The sequence below is a fragment of the Callorhinus ursinus genome, unplaced genomic scaffold, assembly GCF_003265705.2.
Source record: "Callorhinus ursinus isolate GAN/ISIS: 27379988/994484 unplaced genomic scaffold, GSC_fseal_2.0 scaffold20, whole genome shotgun sequence".
NCBI classification, from domain to species: Eukaryota; Metazoa; Chordata; class Mammalia; order Carnivora; family Otariidae; genus Callorhinus; species Callorhinus ursinus.
In genome coordinates this window covers 22,701,424-22,723,306 of record NW_027397082.1, presented here as the reverse complement: position 1 = coordinate 22,723,306, position 21,883 = coordinate 22,701,424, and the positions used below count along the sequence as shown (strand labels likewise).

Genomic DNA, 21,883 nt, shown 5'->3' with positions numbered 1-21,883 from the left:
TTCATTTGACAGTTCTTTTTAGCAGGCGAAATATCGTGGACTTCTGAGAATTGTGGAATAATCACTGGTGTTAGATTTGGGGAGCAGAGGTGCCTTTCTACTCAAACATTTCAAACCTGTTCTACCCAAGAGGCCCACCCAGTCCATCTCTTTATGGATAGACAGGGCATTCCACAAGTGCCTGGTTGAGAGACAATGACCACTACTTTGAAAAGACAGAAATCAATACACCAATGGGATTCTTGCCTGCAAGTATTTAATGACGTTTTACCTACTACAGTAATTAAAATTAAGTCTTCACATTTAAATTTAAATATTTAAAAGCAGAGCAGGAATGCACCGTCCTTAAACTTAAACCCCAAAGGTGAGGAAGAGGCCAGAACCCTAGGGTACTAAAGAAGGATCTATTTTCCATTTTTTTCTTTTGTATTCTGCGCCCCCCCCCCCCCGCTTTCTCCTTTCGTTCCATTTTCTCTTTCTCTCCCAAATAGCAGTCAGGTAATTAAGCTCAGAATAATGTTTAAATGGAACAGGTAGTGCCCTACGCAGGGTGGTTTAATTACCCCAGGTTTTCACCTGAAAATTCCTTTCGTCATTGGAAATGAGAATCTCGAGTCTTTCCTGAAATATGGAATTATGCCATTTTCCAACACTCTGCTTTAAGTATTGTTAATTTAGACTTCTTTTGAAATACCACTCTCACTTTCGCATAATTTTCTTAAACCTTTTTCTACACACACAGGAGGGGTTCCGTATATGCCACCTTGAGAATTTTGCCTATGATCAGCCTTTTTAGTAGAAACCTAGTTTTTCTACCTAAAACGCTTGATTCCATTTTTACTGGGTTTACGAACGTTGGCCAAGTCTTCCAATGACTTAATAAACTATACCCTCGGTTTTTTAAAACTTTGGGGCTTAGTGCCTCCACGGGCATCCGGGCATTTATTAACTGTTTCTTAAACAGTCTCCCGAAAGGAGCAGTTCCGGCTGAGTTCAGAGAAGCAGTTACCACGGAACTCGCAACAGTTGGTGTGGGGCGATAGGCAAGTTAGAAGTGATAAATGGGGCTAGTTTAAGAAACAAAAAGCCCCGGGAAGGGAGAGGAAGGGGCAGCGGTGGCCTTGGGGCACCTTGCGAAGTCGGCGCAGGATCGGGGGTCGGGGCGAGCTCCTGCCCGGCGAAGACGCCTTCCCGGCGGCCAGAGCTGGCGTTGGCCGCGGCCAAGAAACACGGGGACCGCAGTCGCGCGGCCTCGCCTCGCCGAGCGCGGGGCCGACGCACGCCCAGGCAGCCCCCAGGGCCACGCCGGGGCCACCGCGAGGTGAGGCCAGCCCTGCCCCCGCGCCGCCCCCGGCGGGAGGCGCGACGCCCAGGCCGCGGGTGCGTGCGCGGCCCCGGGCGACGCGGCTGGGCGTGCGCGGGGCCGCGGCGGAGGCAGGGCCGGGCGGGCGGCAGAAGATGGCGAGGGTGTGCAGGCGGCAGCAATGCTCCGTTGAGAGACGCGGCTTTCGGCAAGAACTGGACTCGTGGCGCCACAAGCTCATTCACTGTGTAGGTGAGACACTCCCCCGGCCGCTTCCGGCCCTCGGGCCGCCCCGCCACCGGCTGCCCTGGACCAGGGAGGGAGCCGGGGCAGAGGCAATTGCTGCTCCGGCCCGCCCGCCCTCCTTGGCTCGGGCGTCCCCCTCCCCCACCCCCCGGAGTGCGGGCGCGCGCGACCTCCGGGCGGGCTCTCCCCGGCTCGGGCTTGAGCACGCGCGTCGGCCCCTCCCCTCCGCGCGCCTTCCCCGGGGCGGGCTCTCGGGCGGGAGCGCGTGCCCCTTCCCTCCCCCGCTTCCCCCCCCTCCCGGCCCGGCCGCCCGGCGCCGCCGCCGGCTTATTGTGGAGACTCGCCCCGCGGCGCTGCCACTTGACCGGGGGCGCCGCCTCCGGTTCCGCGGAGCCGGGCACGGGGGTGGGAGGCGTGCTCAGCCCCTTCCTCCGCTCTGCCCGGCGCCTTCCCTCCTCCCGCGCCTCCCCTCCCCCACGCGCGGCGGCGCGCGCCCCAGTCCCCGCGTGCACGCGCGGCGGCGGGCGGGCGGGCGCCCGGCTCTCGGGCGTGTGCGAGGCGTGAGGTGGAGATGGGGGCGGAGGGAGCCGGAGCTGTCACAGGCCCCGGGTCCGCCTGACCGAGCCAAGTAGGGTGTCATGGCCGCGGGGGGCAGCGGCTGCACTTCCTCTGCGGGCGGCGGCGGTGGCGGCGGCCGGGGAGTTAATCCTCGACGCTCGGGTCGGTGTGTGTGTATTTGTGTTCGGTGTGTGCGCGGCGGGGAGGAAGGGGGGTGGAACTGGGTCCGACCGAGAAGCCGGAGCGGGAGTCGCTCTTGTCCCCTCCCCGGGTATGTGCCGGAGCCGTGGCCTCGCCGAGAGCCTCGCCCCCCCCAACCCCCAGCCTCTCGGGCCTCGGGTGGCTTTTTCCCCACGGGCAGGAGGGAGTGTGCACGGGGGCGCCCCAGGAGGGGCCGGGCGGCCGAGCTGCGCCTCTCACACTGTGTGTTTTGTCTGTTTTTCTCTCCCAAGGTCCCGTTTCCCTCTGTGCGGCGGCCGGCGGGACCATAAGGGCTTAACTCATATATTTAACCCCCCTCCAAAAAGTAAGTGGCCCGTGTGGTGTCTCCGCTCCGCCCGCCGCCCCCTAGCCCCAGTCCATCCTTGTGTCTGACTCTCCTGTCCTCCAGCATTGTTATTTCCCCATCTTTGCTTTGGTGCTGCTGCTGTGTGGGGAAATGCTTTCTCGTGCTCCTCCGTCCCCCAGACCCAGTCTTCGGGGAGGCGCAGAATTCCAGCCCTTTCTCCCCTTCTCCCCCCGTGGGGAATATTCTTGGGAACCAGGTCTTCCCCAGCAGAATCTAGGAGATTCTATCCGTACGCTTGGGCCCCTCATCCCCTCCTTCCCGACAGGGTTTCGTTGGAAGGAATTATGCAAATCCTGCTTTCTGGTGTCCATTCAGCGGCAATTTCATGCGGTGAGAAGTTCTCTTTGTTGTGCGAGGGGGAGAACAGACACTGATTTAATAGACATATCTGTTGGGGGGAAGGGTGGAGGGGGTGTGGAGAGGCTCAGTTTGGAAGAATTACAGCACTTGGTTAGCTCAGTGTCTTTGTGTTTGAGCTTTCTGGCTTGACAGGAGGGTATGCCCTTTACAATGTCCCACAAGAGATGTTTTCTGTAATAGATTAAAAAGCAAAACAGAAACTTTAAGTGAAACATAAGGTAACCTTTACATAGAGAATATGAGCCTTTCCATTCCTGCAGTGTTTCATTATGAAGATATATGTGAATTTTGTTAAGGATTTAGGCTGTAACATCAAAATTAAAATAGGCAACAATGCTTTATGGTGTCTGATATCACTTTGGTTGTCCACAGGTTAAAAGCACATTTTTTAAAAACATGCATGTGTAAGTAGTAAAGGCACGAATCAATTTTTTGGTGTAAGTTGACTTGTGGATAAATTTTAAAATTTCCCTCCTGCCAATCCAAGCCCAGCTCTGCCCTCCAGAAAGCCTTTTGGCCATCAGTTATCATTTACTCTGTCTCTGTATTTTTTCAAATTTATCCTACATTTGCTAAAATGTTACATCAGATTAAGCTCTTTTTGAATTATTAGTTGTAACCATCATATGAAAGTTTATGAAGGCATGCAGGTTTTGAGAAGTGTGAAATTAATGAGTTTTCAGAATTATGAATATAAAAATCCTGAAATTATTTTGAAGAATTTTTAGTTCTTGTATTTGTTTCACTTTTTTCGAGATTGGGTTTTTTTGGTAGGGGCTTTTTAGTTTTAAAAAGGTTTTGAAATTGACTATAACCCAGTAGCTTTCCTAAGTTACTGTTACTTTAGATGGTTTTAATGAGTTGTTTATCTTATTCTAATTGTGTTTGTTTTGAATCCTTGGCTTCTGCCTCAGGCCCCCTTTTTATCAGTCATTTTAGTATTAGTGGTTACTTATTGCTGCTTGACAAGGTTGTGTTTTTTTTTTCTTTTCCCTTAATGACTAACAAAATTCTGTAAATAACCGAATTGAATATCAAATTTTGATTGTTTTTTTTGAAGGGGGATTTTAATCTGGTCATCAGTTTCCTTAAAGCATACTTTTCACTCCCAAATTTCCACTTTGAAGGTAGTAAAGTTCAGGAGATATTTAAAGTCCAGAGTGCAGAGCAGTAATTCATAGTTGATAGTCTCACAGCTAAAATCAGTTGGGTTTCTTATTTTCTCTTTTGTTATATGTAATTTCTTTTAAGAGGAGAGTTCTAAGTAAATTAATAGTAGTGTTAACTTTCTAAACTTAAAAAGGCTAGCGGTGATTGATTCTCGTATAATGCCAAAGGCAACTTTTATGTTGTCACTAGCAAACGTCATAATTCCTCGTTTATTTTAATGAGATTGGTTCTGAACAGTTAACCTTCTATTTCATTCTGTTGACTGATTATCTTAGTACTTTAGGGTCATTTGGTTTCTAAATGATATTTAATTTATAGCAGTCTTGGATTAAAAATGAATTCTCATTTCCAAAATCTAATTCTGTTTGGGGGGACTGTGTGGTGGGGTACATCAGGATTGTGGAGGTGTTTGTGTTTCCATTATTATGTTTAGTTGAATTGGAGTCAGTAGCACTTTCAGACAGTGATTATGATCAAGATGGATATTTGGTACCCAGGTGATTATTGAGGTGGCCTCTGGGACTATGTCCATATTCCAGGAAGGTCGAAGTTCTCTCTGCTGCTTGGTGTGATGTAACCTATTGCTTGGCTGCTGCTCATTCTTGCTGTATTCTCAAAAAGCTCTTCCCAATGTAGGGAAAGTTGTGTTGATTTTAGGTTACTCAGCTTGGTTGGAAAAGGAGAGCATAGTAAGTCTTTTTGACTTAGAGTTTTTTCAAATTGCCCTGATTCCCTCAAATGTGCTTGTAGCCGGAGCAATTCTAGGAAGCATCTGAATAACCTTTTTTTTTTTTAAGTTTTTAATATTTTCTTTATAGAGAGAGAATGAGCGAGAGCTCTTGAGAGGGGTTGGGGTCAGGGGGAGAAGCAGACTCCCTGCAGAGCCGAGAGCCTGATGCGGGACTCGATCCAGGGACTCCAGGATCATGACCTGAGCTGAAGGCAGTTTGCTTAACCAACTGAGCCACCCAGGCGCCCACCTTTTTTTTTTTTTTTTTTTTTTTTAAATTTTAGCCTTATGGGCTATACTGGATGGCCTGTAATTTCTTTCAGTGAGAATTAGATGTTCAGTGTCTGGAGACTTGCCACTTCTGAGCACCCACCTAATTACTTAGCTGCTTGTATTAGTGTTGTTTTTAGAAATGAAAGGCAGTTAGGTAAGTACTTCATTTAAATTTGAACCTGGCACTGTGGGCGGACAAAAGAGAAGGCTACCCTAACCTTCAGGAACTTTTAGTACTTAGAGAAGATATAGTGTATTCAATAATAGTACAAGGCAAAAGGTGCCATACCATGGTGCAAGCGAGTGCTAGGAGTGCTTAGAAGTGAAAGACATTTCTTGAAATGATGTAGGAAAGCTTCATGAAGAAGGTGGCAGATTTTTGCTTCATTTTGATGAATACGGAAGAGGCATTTCTGTCGTGAGAAACAGGCAAAAGTGGCAAAGGACAAGAATGGGTTGAAACTGTTTAAGTCTGTTTAAACTGCAAATCATGATTCATGTAGGGGATGTATAGATGATAGGTTTGCAAAGATAGGTTGTAGGATTTTCTAATGCAGGTTAAAAAGTGGGGTCTTTTTGTTAGTCACCTTGGGGTTTACAGTGCAGTTCTCTCCTTAGCTCAGGGGAGGATTCCTTTATTTGACAATTTCATTGTGGAACTCAACAATGACACATATTGTTTTTTAAATCATCTTGACAGGAATGATGCTGTTATCCAAAACAGTGTCTCTTTTAAGTAAACTCATTGGAGGCTATACTATATTCCATTGCACAAAACCTATTTTTGGAATGGCCTAAAATCAGTGGCATATGTATTCTTTGAACACCCTTAGTATTGACAAATTTTCATCCTTAGACGTCGCATTTGGTATTTGGAAACAGTTGAAAAGTGTCTTTGTGGCAAATAAAAGTATGTGTTAAATAATGAGATTGGTTTTCATTATTTATTATTTTCATTTTTCCTGGTTTGCAAACTGGCTCTGAAGCTCAGCAAAGGGGTTTGATTTGTTTTGATATGCCTCAGAACTTCTCTCTTCTTACTTCCTTTATGTCTACCCATCTGCTGAATGGAATCTGGATATTCGGTAGATGTGAATAAACAAAGCTGTTGTTTTTGTAGTTTCAGGTTAAAAACTTAACGTCACTACCCTCCAGATTATCTACTCTATTTGCGAATATTTAAAAAATTCTTTTACTACTCCTTACAGTTGCACATTGTTTTGGGGATAATTCCAGTGTGAACTATTAGCTCATTTTATTGTCTCTTGTATGCAGGAAGTATCCCAAGTACAGTGGTCCTTACCCTGAATTTTTTTTTTCAATTGAAATACAATTTACATACCATAAAATTCACCCTTTTAAAATATACAATTCAGTAATTTTAGTTAATTCGCTACATTGTTCAAATATCACTATGTAATTCCAGAACACTTCCATTACCCGAAAAAGAAACTCCAAACCCATTAGCAGTCATTTCCCATTCCATCTGCGACCCAGCCATTGGCATCCCCAGTCTTTATTTCTGTGGATTTGTCAATCTTGGGTATTTCATATAAATGTAATCATACAATATATGGTCTTTTGTGTCTGCCTTCTTAGCATGTTTTCAAGATTCATCCGTGTTGTAGCACTTAGTGTTTTCTGTGGCTAAATAATATTGCATTGTATAGGCATACTATGTTTTGTTTATCCATCAGTTGGTGTGCATTTGGACTGTTTCCCCGTTTTGCCTGTTGTGAATTATGTTGCTATGAACATTTGTTTTCACTTTTCTTGGGTATGTACCTAAGAGTGAAATTGCTGGATCACATGATAACTGTTTTAACTTTTTGAGGAACTGCCAAACTGTTTTCCAAAGCAGATGCAGTATTTTATATTCCCACGAGCAGTGTATGAGGATTCCATTTTCTCTACCCCCTTGCTAACACTTGTTATTGTCTGTCTTTTTGATTATAGTTATTTTAGTGGGTAGGTCTGAAGTGGTATCTCATTGTGGGTTTTTATTTGCATTTCCCTGATGACCCCAGTGATGTTGAGCATTCTTTCACATGCTTATTGGCCATTTGCGTATCTTCTTTGGAGAAATGTGTATTCAGATCCCTAACTCATTTTAAAATTGAGTTGTCTTTTTATTGTTGAGATGTAAGAGTATATTCTGGTTACTAGACCCACATTAGTGTATGATTTGCAAATTTTTTTTTCATACTCTCAATTTAAAAATAATTACAGATCAGAAGGAAACTTCAAAATAGTTTGTAAAGGGAATAATCTATATAGTAGTGGGTTGATAGAACTAGAATAACTGGAAAGGCTTTAATATCTTTTATATGAATTATTAAAATTGTGGTTTTTTAAAATACTGTATTTTAGTGCTTGCTTTGGCAGCACATATAGTAAAATACTGTATTTTAGAGAGAGCACAGGCAGGGGGGGGGCAGAGGGAGAGGGAGAGAATCTCAAGCAGACTCTGTGATGCGCGCAGAGCGCCATGAGGGGCTTGATCTCACGACCCTGAGATCATGACCTGAGCCTAAAACCAAGAGTTGGAAACTTAACCGACTGAGCCACCCAGGTGCCCTGTGTTTTGTTTGTTTCTTTTTTTTTTTTAAGTAATCTCTCCACCTGTCATAGGGCTTGAACTCATGACCCCAGGATCAAGAGTTGCATGCTCTACTGACTGAGTCAGCCAGGGACCCCAAAATTGTTGGGTTATTTGATGGAATTGTGTCACAACACAGATATATTTTGCTATCCAAATCTTCGAAATTCCTGCCTTTCTATACCATGTATCAAATTCAGATAACGTGGTAAACCACATTATTTAAATCTGTTCTATGCTTGAGTTTTGAATAGTAAATAACAAAAGTTTGGATTCAGAGGGATACCTTTATATAGATATTTTGTCTGAATTCTAAATTTGAGTGGTGAGAGAAATCTATCCAATAGCGGTATTTTTGAAATTTAAGATTGTATTTTTTAGTTGCATTTTATGAAACTCAGGTATTTGATAGTTTATATTTACTTATTGCAAGTTATATGATCTTATCTATGGTTCTAAACACTGTTTTAAAAGACTTTTGAATTTTGTGAGTAGTGAGTCTCTGATTTTTGAATTGGTTAGATTTGGTGTCATTAAGTGTCAGGTGTAATGATGTCTTAAGGATGAAATTGAGAATCTTAAGAGGTAGGTGGGAGAATTAGTTTAAGAATCCTTTACTTAATGGATTGTGAGGGGTATGTTAGGAAAGCTGTATAGTTGACACCTTATAATGATTCTTGTTTTTTTTCCTTTTGTTCCACATTTCTTTTTTGTTAGAGAGAAATATGGATTCTTTTGATTTATCACATAATCAGTTTTCTGAATGTTATGTAGTCCAAGGAAGTTACATGTGTAAAGCCAGTTTTTGTTGAGTGACCGAATGATAATGAAGTTCTTATCATCCAGTTTTGGGTAATGTGTATTTTTGAATTTAAAGAGCAGGATAAGTCAAAGGGAATGGCTACAAGAAAAAGGAATGTATGTAACAGTAATTTATAGACTTATATTTGAAGTTCTGGTATTTGGAAACAAGAAATTAATATGTTTGAGATGTTTTCTACTAAAGAGAAAAAAATTTACATAATTGTATTTTTCAGTTGTATTCAAAACTATTATAATTGTACTTTACCATTTGAAGTAAGGAAGTATTTCTTATAACTTCTAAATCATTAGAAGTAGTCCATCACAGTTTTTTTTTTTTTTACAAAGTTTGAACTGGATCATGTAGAAACAAAATTGTCTCACAAGATTTTTAGTAAGTGTAATAAAGTAGGGGAATAAACAAATTCTCCAAAATTTGACATATAGAAAGCTCTAGAAAAATCTACATTAATGGTGTCACCATCTTATACCTACATAGCCCATTTTATACTTAAAAAAAAACAACCCTTTTACATACACTATTTTATTACCTGTATTTAGGAATGTAGGAAGATAAAGATGGGTATTAAAAAATAATTGGTCAGTTGGGAAACATTGAGTAATAACTCTTACTGAAGCAATCAGGGGATTTCCCTTACCATAAATGCTTCCTCTTATCCACAGAAATAATTGTGTGATATTTTAATGTCTGAAATATTTACCTAACTTAGCAGGTAAAAGTAAAACACAGAATTGAACTCTTCCAGAAGCAAATTTTTTATTTAACTTGCTGCAGTTGCTGTATGAAGTTACGTAGACGTTTTCCACTTCTGTTAAGTATGCTAACACATCAAGACTTATGTTTAGGTTAGAAGATGTTAACACCAATATAATTTCCCATGAGAGCTGCTGTTATTGGAAAACTGTTGTATGATGAGCATTTTTATTCTCATTAGTAATACTAGATAGTCTGTGACCATTATTTGATTTCACTATTAGCTTACTTTTCATAAAATCTGAGTCATTTTATCATCATCATTAATAAATGATTATTGCGTATGTTTCTCTTACTAGTTGGCTTTTTAGAGGTTTGTTTCCATAGAGTAAAGGCCGGTTCTCTCTCTCCTAAACTTATAATGTGAAGGGGAAGAAAAACTAATTTTAAGAGGATCTATAGGGTGTATTTTGCTTGGTGAAAGAAAATCCCACATGTGAAAATGTGAAATACATATATATATACACACACGTATATATATATATATTGTACAACAGAATTCACATCTAATTTAACATAAGAAGCATGTATGTTTAGAATTATTGGTTTAGGGGTGCCTGGCTGGCTGAGTTGAAGGAGCATACGACTCTTGATCTTGGGCTCAGGAGTTTGAGCCCCACGTTGGGTGTAGAGATTACTTAAACAAATAAATAAGCAAATAAATAAATATTGGTTTATACAAATTTCAAAAACGTGTACAATGTATGTAGAAGAGAGAATTGTTGACTTTGTTAAACTGAGACATATTTATGTTCAGCTTGATGTGTGCTTGTTTTTCACTTTTTTTATCTCCATTGTATGGGAATTTGTAGGCTTCTGCCTGAATACTTTCCTTCCTCACAATCAATGTAGGCATATTTTCTAGGTCATTGTAGGCATTTGTCTATATACTTCTGTTGTCCTTTTTTGTCTTTTAGATTCATGATTTATCAAAGGTAGAAAGGATGCTAGAACTTGTTTACTTCTTCAACCATATTAATTAAAGAGAAAGGAATTTTTTAAAAAATCTTTCATTTTGGAAAATTTCAAACATAGATGAAAACAGAAAGAATAAAACCATGAACACCCTAGCTATCTCAACTGATGGCCAGTATTTTATTCCCAATGGATTATTTTGATGCAAATCCCAGGCATCATATTTACTATTGAATCTTCTTGGCAGCCTTTTGTATACTACGGTCTCCCTTTTTCCACCTCCTATCCCCATTGTAAATTTAAATAAATGAAATACCTAAATATGGAGAAGACAAGTTTTTGTTGTTTTATTAATTCTTTAAAAAGCTAACATATTGAGCTTTTCCTGTGTGCCAAACAAGATCCCTTTGATGTTACTGTTAAACAGGTAGAGAAACAGATTTGGAAAGATTAAGGATTTCATTCATGATCACTGAGCTAAAGAGTGGTAGACCCAGGACTGGAATTCAAAAGCCTGTGCTCTTTAATCTTAAACATTAAGGACATATGCCCTCCTTTTAGACTTTTCTGTTTGGTTCTACCAAGTTGCCTCTTTTTTCTTTGTTTACAATTTCTAATTGCTTATTTGGTTTATATTACATTAAAGAACTCTGGTTTCTCTGCCCAAAATCTTACTGGTAACATAATTACTCTTTAAATTCTCTGTCCTGGAATGCCTTGCTCCTTTCTCTAGTATTATCATCCTGTTTGGCTTTCCTCATTCTTCTTGGTTTTTTAGTTTTGTTGGTGGTATTCAGAGCTGAGTAGGTTTCTGAGCTGAATGTTTCCACTGGCTTAGTTTTTCTTCACCATTGGCTGAGATTTGAGCATTGGCTGACAAAGAGGAAAGGCAGCAAGCAAAGGCTATCCAAGTGATACTGATTCTGAGCCTTAAGCTCTATGAGCCTTCCATGTGGACTGGCCTAGTTCAAGGCACTTTGAAGTTTGTAATAAAAGCCTTCTAGTAACAGTGTGTAGCTGCCTGGCCTTTTCTTCTATTCATATCCTTCCCAGACAACTCAAGGGTTGGGGGCGAGGGTGGAGGGGCAAACAGGGTAAAGCAGATTGGGGTCAGGATTTAGGATTCCTTGACTTTAGCCAAATGCCTTCTTAGTTTTAACCTTCTGTGACTTAGATTTGGTGCAGTTGGTAATATTTTTAAATGTGTGCTAAAGAGGGAAGTTGTTGAATTGTGTGTAATTACTGAGAAAGAGAAGGAGTGATTTGGCAAATTTTAAAAATAATACAGTTTTGGGAGCACCTGGCTGGCTCAGTTGGAAGTGCATGCGACTCTTGATCTTAGGGTTGTAAGTTTGAGCCCCACGTTGGGTATAGAGATTACTTAAAATCTTTAAAGAAAATATGCTGTTTGGTAATTCAAACATCACTGATCTTAGATAAAATGCTTCAGTAATAGGTATAGGAAGATGTTGTGACAAAAGTAATGGGGAGAAATTCCCATCAAAATAAAATGGGAAGTTCCTTGCCTTTGCTAAGAATAAAAAATGAGAGGAACATAAATGTGACTCTGTCCCTGTGTTGAAATAAGGCTTTTTTAATTGAATGATTAATGATATAAATACTAATCTCATCACAAGTGTTAGGTTATGTGAGTTTTCATTCAGCTAGTAAGGAAGTAGAAAAAGTTTAATTTGTATAAATGAGACTTGATTAGCTTGTCCTGATCACAGTACAGTGATATTTTAATTATGTATAGGCATTAAGCAGTCCATAAATCATTGGGAATTGCTGTTTTAAAAAAAAACCTTTAAGCTGGTTATTTTTCTATGAGCGTTTAATACAACTGATACATCTTTTAAAATGATTTGTTTAATATATCACCTATGTTCAGTGGCCAGTGTACTAAAATTTTACTTATTATTTACCTATTGGTGAAGTTAACTATGGCAATAATATTTTTATGATACTGTGTTAGCTACTTTATCTAGATTGGTTTCTGTTCTAGGAAGAGAATATGTCAGGATAAAGATAAATAATATGGGTTAATTTCCAACAATTTTTTAAGAGGTACTAGAATTTTTGCTTTATTGACTTTTTTGAAAGAACAAGAAGTATGATTGAAGTGGTAAAGCTATTTTCCATGTGAGACTTGCACAACTAATTTTTGTGTGTCTAGCTCCTTGTGTTTATTAAAATAAATTTTGGCATGTTAAAATAGACATATGCAGAGAGTTAGAAATCCACATGTATATCTGCTAAAAACAGTTTCAAGACCCATTGCTATGGCTACCAACATATAATCTTATCTAAAAGATAACATTCCTTTTGGCCCCTTTCGCCTTAGGCAAAGAACTTCTGTTTAATCTTAAATAACATATACTGTATCAAAGATTAGTACATTTTATTGGTGCAAGGCAAGAGTACATTCATAAATGGGCAAAAGACAAAAGAAACTAGAATTTTCCGTATTAGGTGAGAAGACTAGGTAGGAGTTATCAGGAGCTATAAAACTGTGGGACTTAATTTTTCTAGTAAACAGTAGGCCACATAGTTTACAGTCCAACCTCGAATGAGTTGTGTTGTTCAAGACTGTAAACTACCAAGAAGGTTAAGTTATCCACAGATTTCGATCTTTTAAAAGCAAGAATGGGGCTCCTGGGTGGCTCAGTCGGTTAAGCGTCTGCCTTCGGCTCAGGTCATGATCCCAGGATCCTGGGATTGAGTCCAACGTCGGGCTCCCTGCTCAGCGGGGAGTCTGCCTCTCCCTCTGCCCCACCTCCCCACTCGTGCTCTCTCGCTCGCTCGCGCACGCTTTCTCTCTCTCTCTCTTTCTCTCTCGCTCGCTCACTTTCTCAGATAAGTAAATCCTTTTTTTAAAAAAGGCAAGAAAATGTATATTAATGGAGAAGAGTTATTCTAACATAGCTACACTGATTAAAAAAAAAAAATAAACTGATCTGGCAAAGACGGGACCAGAGATGTTGATGACCCAGACATTTTTTACCCTTCTCTTTTCTCCTTTTCTAAGGTTTTAAATTTTACTTTGGAAAAACTGGAAAGTTTGTTCTTTTTAAATGATTAAAAAATGTTTATTATCTCCTAGACATTAAAAAATTATTTTTTAAAACTGTATAAAGATGGTAAGGTAAGAATACCTTTAGTAATTATTGTACCTAAGTCACCCAATCCATGTTTTGTCAGATACTGTTTAACAAGTAATCCAGATGAACTAAACTGTTTTGAGGAATATGAATATCCACTGGCATGTAAAAAAGGTAAAGAATAAGCGCTGTATTAAGAAACCGAAAGGAAGGATCCATTGTCAGATCATGTTGCTATCAGCATCTGGTTTTTGTGACTCAAGAACAGAAGTATAAGCAATAATAGTAATGATAACTGTTGCTATTATATTTGACTGGAGTATGAAATAAATAGCACACTTTAAAACTTGTTGCTTAACGGGTGCTTGGTCTCAGATGGCGTATATACAGGATCTTCAGATGTTTGGTCCAATAATGCAGCCTAGGATTCTGCCAAGAATGTTCTTTTAGGAATGAGTAAATTGCTTTTTCATGATACAGTTTTCTTTCATCTTTCTTCTCTATTCTATACAGCTCCATCCTTTGTGTTTCTTTTTTTTGTGTGTTTGTAAAATAAATTGATGTATGTTTGGAAATGCATCAAATTAAGAAGTAAACTGAATTAGCTTTTATTTATTTTTTTACTGGTTATTAGGGAGATTTAGGTCCCTTTCTTTTTTTTAATTTAATTTTATTATGTTAATCACTATATATTACATCATTAGTTTTTGATGTAGTGTCCCATGATTCATTGTTTGCGTATAACACCCAGTGCTCCATTCAATACATGCCCTCTTTAATACCCATCACCAGGTTAACCCATCCCCCCCGAATTAACTTTTAAAATAAATGTATGCATATGCAGGTTCCCCTCTCTTATCTGAAAGTAGAGCATTTCTATGAAACCTTCTGTAAGCTGAAATGGCATAGAGCAAAGAAGCAATTACCAACTATTTATATGGAAAAAATTTTGCACATTCCCAGACCCAAGAAATAAGCTCTCCTGGGTTTTTCTGATTCCCTGGGACACATCTTGTTAATGTATGCAAGAAAAAAATTGAGGTAAAGTACAGATGCTCACAGATACAGTTCAAAGTTAGGGTGGCTTGATGCTGAGTGTAGTTCAAGGGAAGGAGCCTGGTGGTGCCACTCTAGCTGCTCAGGAGGCACACTGCCTCTGTAACAGCTTGCTCTGAAACAAATGCTGATCACTGTTTCAGTTTTTGCCATTTTTTATAAAAGCGAGATGGTGTAATACAAATTTTTGAAAAGTGGGGGATACCTGGATTTTAGTCTAGGAGGAAACCGATATCTTCAGAAGCCCATGGAGATAGGAAAGACTTTAGAAGTGGAAATAATGGTGATCATACTTGAGAGGATGACGTTAACTAGACAGTTCGTAGTGAAACATACATATTCAATGAAGTCTTTTTACTTTTTAGTGAATGATTTTTGCTCTATTTGCATCATTGTTTATATTAAATCTGTAAAACAATTTTATTTTGATACAGTGCAAATAGTTTTGTCTCTTCTGGCTTTTGTCCATTTATGAATTTTAAAAAAGTTAAAAGTTGCAACCTTTCTTGAAGGTTAACCATTGAGTCTTTTCTTTTTAAAACACCAAGTTACATGAAGAACATTTGTACTTCCAGAGAAAATACATAATGTACAAAAATAATTTTAGACATGAATTTGTATGCTTTTCAATTATTAACCATGGGTACCTAACCCTTTAAAGATTGTATCTTGATAGGATGGAAGAGGGTGTTAAATGTATTTTGCATTCACAAGTTTTAATTCCTTTCATCATTTTTCCACTTGTTCATCACATTCTAAGGCCCATTCTGGAAGCACTTGCATATAACAACAACAAAATGTGATTTTGGATCAAGCAGACCTGGGTACAAATTTTATCTTCACACTTTACCAGCTATGGGATGTAGAGAGAACTAACTTTAGTTCATTGTTATATTAAATAGTATTAAATACTGTGTAGGAGGGTTGTGAGAATTGACTAAGAAACAAGGACCTTCATCTTTACTTAATAAATAATAGATCGCTTGAAAGAAATCTGTTGAAGCTGATTGACAGAATTTGCTTTTTAGATATAATAAAATTATAACATAGTTTTGTCTAAATATTTTTGTAATAAAGAACGATGATTCTTCTCTCTAGAATTTAAATTGCATTGTGTTTGGTCTGTTCAAAACTTTTATACATTTACAGCTCTGTGTAATGGTTTGGGTGATGGTAATTAACACATCATTATCACATTTATTGCTACATTCTATAGGATAGGGTGGCAAAAATACTTGTTTGTATGCTTTTTGCCAAAAGAACTACCACATACTTTTTCTTAGCAAAAATAGTCCCATCTTAGGCAGTGGTGTAGAGTGGGGAAAATCCTGGGGGAGGAGCACTAGGTTCTAGTATAACTTTGACTGTAGCTATATGGTTTTGAGTGCTTTTGATGCTTCATCTCTGCATCTTGGTTTTCTTATCTGTAAAATAAGAAGGTCTTGGAGGGCCTTCTAAATACAATATCTTGAGGGAAATTATTATGTTGATTTGCATTGTTGAATAGACCCACGCATTTCAGGACAGAAAAGTTGACATGATATTAGGAAATATTGTACATATTGGGGCATGAGAACGAAACTAGTGTTCTCAAAGATGGTTGCCTTATAAAATGTTTATGAGAATAAAGGCTCTTTATTCATCTTTTTTTAAAAAAGATTTATTTATTTATTTATTTTGAGAGAGTGAGAATGAGAGAGAGAGAGTACATGAGAGCGGGGAGGGTTAGAAGGAGAAGCAGGCCCCTCGCCAAGCAGGGAACCTGATGCGGGACTCGATCCCGGGACTCCAGGATCATGACCTGAACCGAAGGCAGTCGTTTAACCAACTGAGCCACCCAGGCGCCCCTCTTTATTCATCTTTAAGGACAAAGCAGGATATGTAAAGAATGGGCAGTAGCTCCCCAAGCTCATGTAAAAATACGTAATTTTTCTCACTAAGAATATGTAGCTATATACTCACGAGGTGGGAGAAAGTTTGCCTCATTTAGCTAATGATAATTATATCTGTATATTTCATATAATGTAAATGTGGTTTCTCTTTTTTTCCTAATACCGTTTTCCATGGTGGCTGCGCCAGTTTACATTCCCACCAACAGTGCACAGGAGTTCCCTTTTCTCCACATCCTTGCAAACGCTTATTTCTAGTTGATAATAGCCATTCCAACAGGTGTGAGGTGATAGGTCATTGTGGTTTTCATTTGCATTTCCCTGATGTTTAATGATGTAGAACATCTTTTCATGTATCTGCTAGCCATCTATATATCTTCTTTGGAAAAATGTCTCTAGATTTTCTGCCCATTTTCTAATTGGATTATTTGGGGGGATTTTTTGCTTTTGATTTGTGAATTCTTTATATATTTTGGATATTAGTCCATTTTCAGGCATATCATTTGCAAATATTTTCTCTCATTCAGGTGCCTTTTCACTTTGTTGATGGTTTCCTTTGCTGTGCAGAGGCTTTTTCGTTTGATGTAGTCCAACTTATTTTTGCTTTTGTTGTTTTTGCTGTTGGTCTCAGATAAAAAAAATCATTACCAAGACTGATGTCAAAGACCTCATTGCCTTTGTTTACTTCTAGGAGTTTTGTGGTTCAGATCTTTAATCCATTTTGAGTTAATTTTTGTGTATGGTGTAGGATAGTGTGAAATTTCATTTTTTTGCATGCGGCTGTCCAGTTTTTCTAATATTATTTATTGAAGAGACTGTCCTTTCTCCATTATATATTCTTGGCTCCTTTGTCATAAATTGACCATATATGCGTGGGTTTATTTCTGGGCTCTCTGTTCTGTTCCTCTGATCTGTGTGTCTGTTTTTATGCCAATACAATACTGTCTTAATCACTAATAGTTTGTAGTATAGTTTGAAATCAAGGAGCATGATGTCTCCAGCAGTATTCTTCTTCCTCAAGATTGGTTTGGCTCCTCAGGGTCTTTTACAGTTCATACAAATTTTAGAATTACTCTGTTTTTGTGAAATACGCCAGTGGAATTTTGGTAAGGATTGCATTGGATCTGTATATTGACTTGGGTAGTGTGGACATTTTAACAATAGTAATTTTTTCAGTCAGGAGCATGGACTGTCTTTCTATTTGTGTCTTGCTTCAGTTTCTTTCATCAATGTCTTGTTTTCATTATACAGGTATTTCATCCTCTTGGTTAAATTTATATCTAAGTATTTTATTCTTTTTGGTGCCGTTGGAAGTGGGATTGTTTTCTTTTTGGTAGTTCATTTTTTGTGTATATAAATGCAACAGATTTTTGTGTATTTGTATCTTGCAACCTTACAGAATTCATTTGTTCTAATACTGTTTTGATCGAATCTTCAGAATTCTCTTTATGTAATACTGTGTCATCTGCAAATAGTGATAGTTTTATTTCTTCCTTTCCAATTTGCCCTTTCTTTCTTTTTCTTGCTTAATTGTTCTGACTAGGATTTCTAATACTATGTTGAATAAAAGTGTTAACAGTGGGTGGGCATCTTTGTCTTGTTTCTGATCTTAGAGAAAAAACTTTCAGCTTTTCACCATTGAGTATGAAATTAGTAGGTGGCTTGTCATATATGGCTTTTATTATGGTGAGGCATGTTATTGAGAGTTCTTATCATAAATGGATGTTGAATTTTGTCCAGTGCCTTCCCTGCATCTGTAGAGATGATCATCTGATTTTTATCCTTCATTTTGTTACTGTAGTGTGTCACATTGACTGATTTTATAGATCAACATCTTTTGCAAGCCATCCTTGCAAACCGGAAGTAAGTCACACTTGATCATGGTGAATAATCCTTTCAACGTATTATTGCTCTGGGTTTCTTAATATTTTGTTGAGGATTTTTGTATCTGTGTGTGTCAGGGTGTTAGCTTGTAGTTTTCTTTTCTTGTGGTATCCTTGCTTGGTTTTGGTTATTAGGGTAGTGCTGGTCTCCTAAAATGAGTTTAGAAGAGTTTCCTCCTTTTCTGTCTTTTGGAAGAGTTTGAGAAGGATTGGTGTTAATTCTTTTTTGCATGGTTGGTAGAATTCACCAGTGAAACTCTGTGGTCTTGGACTTTGTTCATTGGGAGCTTATTGATTACTGATTCAGTCTCCTTACTAGTAATCAGTCTGTTCATATTTTTTATTTCATCATGATTCAGTTTTGGTAGGTTGTATGTTTGTAGAAATTTATCGATTTCTTCTAGGTCGTCCAGTTGGCATATAATTGTTCATAGCAGTCTCTTATGATCCTTTGTGTTTCTGTGGTATCAGTTATAACATCTCTTCTCTCTTTCTCTGATTTTATTTGAGTTCTCTCTTTCTTGGTGAGTGTAGCTACAGGTTTGTCAATTTTGTTTATCTTTTCAGGGAACCAGCTTTTCATTTCATTGATTCTTTTTTTCCTCTGGTGTCTTTTTAGTCTATATTTCATTAATTTCTGCTCTAATTTTTAATTCCTTCCTTCTACTAAGTGAGGGCTTTGTTCTTCTTTATCTTCTTTATGAGCCTTACAGCAGGTTGTTTGATACTTTTCTTGTTTCTTGAGGTAGGCATTTGTCACTAAGAACTTCTCTCTTAGTATTTCTTCTACTGCATCCCATAAATTTTGGTTTCTTACATTTTCATTTTTCTTTCTCAAGGTATTTATTTAATTTCTCTTTTTTTTAACAGATTTTATTTATTATTTGAGAGGGAGAGAGAATAACGGAGTGCCCGCGTGAGCACACAAGCAGGGAGAGGGGCAGAGGGAAAGGAGAAGCAGCCTCCCTACTGATCAGGGAGCCCAACGTGGGGCTCGATTCCAGGACTCTGGAATCATGACCTGAGCCGAAGGCAGACGCTTAACCAACTGAGCCACCCAGGCGCCCCAATTTTTCTATTGATTTCTTTTGACCCATTTGTTGTTCAGTAGCATGTGGTGTAGTTTCCACGTATTTGTGAATTTTCCAGCTTTCTTTGTGTAGTTTCTGGTATCATACCATGTGGTTGGAAATGACGCTCGCTTGATATGATTTCAGTTCTCTTGAATTTATTAATAATTGTTTGTGGTTTATCTTGGGAAATGATCTGTCACGTAATCTTGGATCTATATACACTTGAAAATAATGTATGTTTTGTTGCTCTTGGATGGCATGTTCTGTAAATATCTGTTAAGCCTGTCTGGTCTGATGTTTACTTTAAGACCAGTGTTTCTTACCGATTTTGTGTGTATGATCTATCCATCGATGTAAGTAGGTTATTAAAGTCCCCTGTCATTATTGTATTGCTGTTTATTTTTGCATTTAGGTGTGTTAGTATTTGCTTTATATATTTAGGTGCTCCTATGTTGGGTGCATAAATTTATTTTAAAATATTTTATTTTTTTTAAGATTTGATTTATTTGTTTGACAGAGAGAAGCACAGCGAGAGAGGGAACACAAGCAGGGGGAGTGGGAGAGGGAGAAGCAGGCTTCCTGTCAAGCAGGGAGCCCAATGAGGGGCTCGATCCCAGGACCCTGGGATCATGTGAGCCACCCAAGTGCCCCAAGATTTTATTTATTTTAGAGAGAGGGCACGGGCACGAGTTGGGGAGGGGTAGAGGGAGAGGGATAGAATCTCAAGTACATTCTGTGCTGAGTGGGGAGCTGAATCTCAGCACCCTGAGATCATGACCTTAGCTGAAACCAAGAGTGGGACACTAAACTGAGCCACCCAGATGCCCCGAGTGCATAAATATTCAAAATGTTTTATCTTCCTGTTGGATTGACCCTTTTATCGTTCTGTAACATTCTGCTTTGTCTCTTATCACAGCCTTTGTTTTAAAGTGTTTTGTCTGATGTAAGTATAGATACTTCACTTTCTTTTGGTTTCCATTTGCAAAGAGTATCTTGTTTCATCTTTCAATGTGCATGTGTCTGAAGTGAGTCTTTTGTACAAAGTATAGAGATGGGTTTTGTTTTGTTTTTTTTTCATTCACCCACTCTTTGTCTTTTGATTGGAGAATTTAGCCCATTTACATTTAAAGCAACTACCAGTAGGTATGTGCTTGTTGCTATTTTGTTAATCATTTTCTGGCTATTTTTGTAGTTCCTCTCTGTTCCTTTTTTCTTCTCTTACTCTCTTGGGAGTTCTTGTCTGTCTTTAGTGATATGCTGACAACCACGAGAAGCTACAATGAGGCAAAGAAGGATTCTTCCTTAGTGTTTGGGGTGAGAATAGCCCTGCCAGGATCTTGATTTCTGCCTTCTTGTCAGTCTCCAGAACTGCAAGAGAATGTACTTCTGTTGTTTTAAGCCACCTAGTTTGTGGTAATATGTGGTAAAATTCAGCAACTCTAGAAAACTAATGTAAAACATATTTAGTACTTACAAAATTTATTTTTTTGTTCAGCTTTTTTTTTTTTAAGTTTACTTAATAATCTCTATACCCAACATGGGGCTTGATCTCATGACCCCAGGATTGAGTTGCATGCTGTTCTGATTGAGCCAGCCAGATGCCCCGCAGCCCATCTTCTTAAAATGCTGACCATAAGTTTTCCCAATGAATACGTTTTACATTTTAAGTGGCTTTTTTGGGGATTTGGGATGCCTTTGAAATTTATGGGTTTGGCATTTGAAAATATATTTTGTTAGAATTTCATTGTATCCATAATGTGAGATGGTACTTTGTAATTGATTGTATTTATTGACCTCTACATTTTTCAGTCTGTAGTTGTAGTTTAGCTGAAGCCACTATCCTTATGGATGTACAACTAAACGTTATTTCTCAATGTGTTTGACTCCCAAATAGCACAGCGCCATGTGAGAATCAGGAGTAGAAATAATTAAGTGGAACACCCAGAGTAAATCTGTTCTAGTAGCTTGAACATGAAAAAAAGAATATGTCTTAGGGCAATTGGTTATCAAGGTGAGAACAGTTAGTACTTTAGTGATACTTAAAAAAACTTAAGAGTAGCTTGAACAGCATTTCTGGGCTCTTTTTCATTTTCTGCAAACTGCGAGAGTCAGATAATACCTCCAGAGTTTGGTTAAACTTCGAAAAAAAAAATAAGATCTTTTGAACATCCTTGTAGAAGTTCCTAATTTGTAGTAAGTGGATATTTTCTGTAGGTATTGTAATTCTTACTCAGAACCTTTGTATAAAAATTCATTATTTTTAGGAACTTAAAACTATTGGAAAAATAGTTTGGGGAACCTATGCAAGCACTTTTAAATATATATCCCCCCCTATTCACTAAAACGAAATAGGAACAATAAGTGAAGAAAACGTCCTGTCTTAAATCAATGTTGCATGCAGTACAATTTTTTTTTTAAAGATTTTATTTATTTGTTTGCCAGAGGGAGAGGGAGAGCAAGAGATTGTGAGAATACAAGCAGGGGGAGTGGCAGGCAGAGTGAGAAGCAGGCCCCCCCCCCCCCCACTGAGCAAGGAGCCCAGTCTGGGGCTAGATCCCAGGACCCCAGGATCATGACCTGAGC

General features: G+C 38.8%; 1 protein-coding gene across 6 annotated transcripts in view; it reads left to right on the top strand.

The window, feature by feature from the left end:
• The first annotated feature begins 1,430 nt into the window (after positions 1-1,430).
• Positions 1,431-21,883, top strand: part of LCOR (ligand dependent nuclear receptor corepressor) — a 131,838-nt gene continuing 111,385 nt past the window's right edge. For 3 of the 6 annotated variants that reach the window (XM_073904377.1, XM_073904380.1, XM_073904379.1), the window contains exons 1-2: positions 2,091-2,273; positions 2,560-2,633. In XM_073904377.1, the coding sequence (XP_073760478.1) occupies positions 2,188-2,273; positions 2,560-2,633 (160 nt within the window). In that variant the 5' untranslated portion in view covers positions 2,091-2,187. Of the gene's footprint in view, positions 1,556-2,090; positions 2,274-2,559; positions 2,634-21,883 lie in introns of those variants that run through there. The other 3 variants (XM_025880568.2, XM_025880567.2, XM_073904378.1) reach the window with 3 other exon arrangements.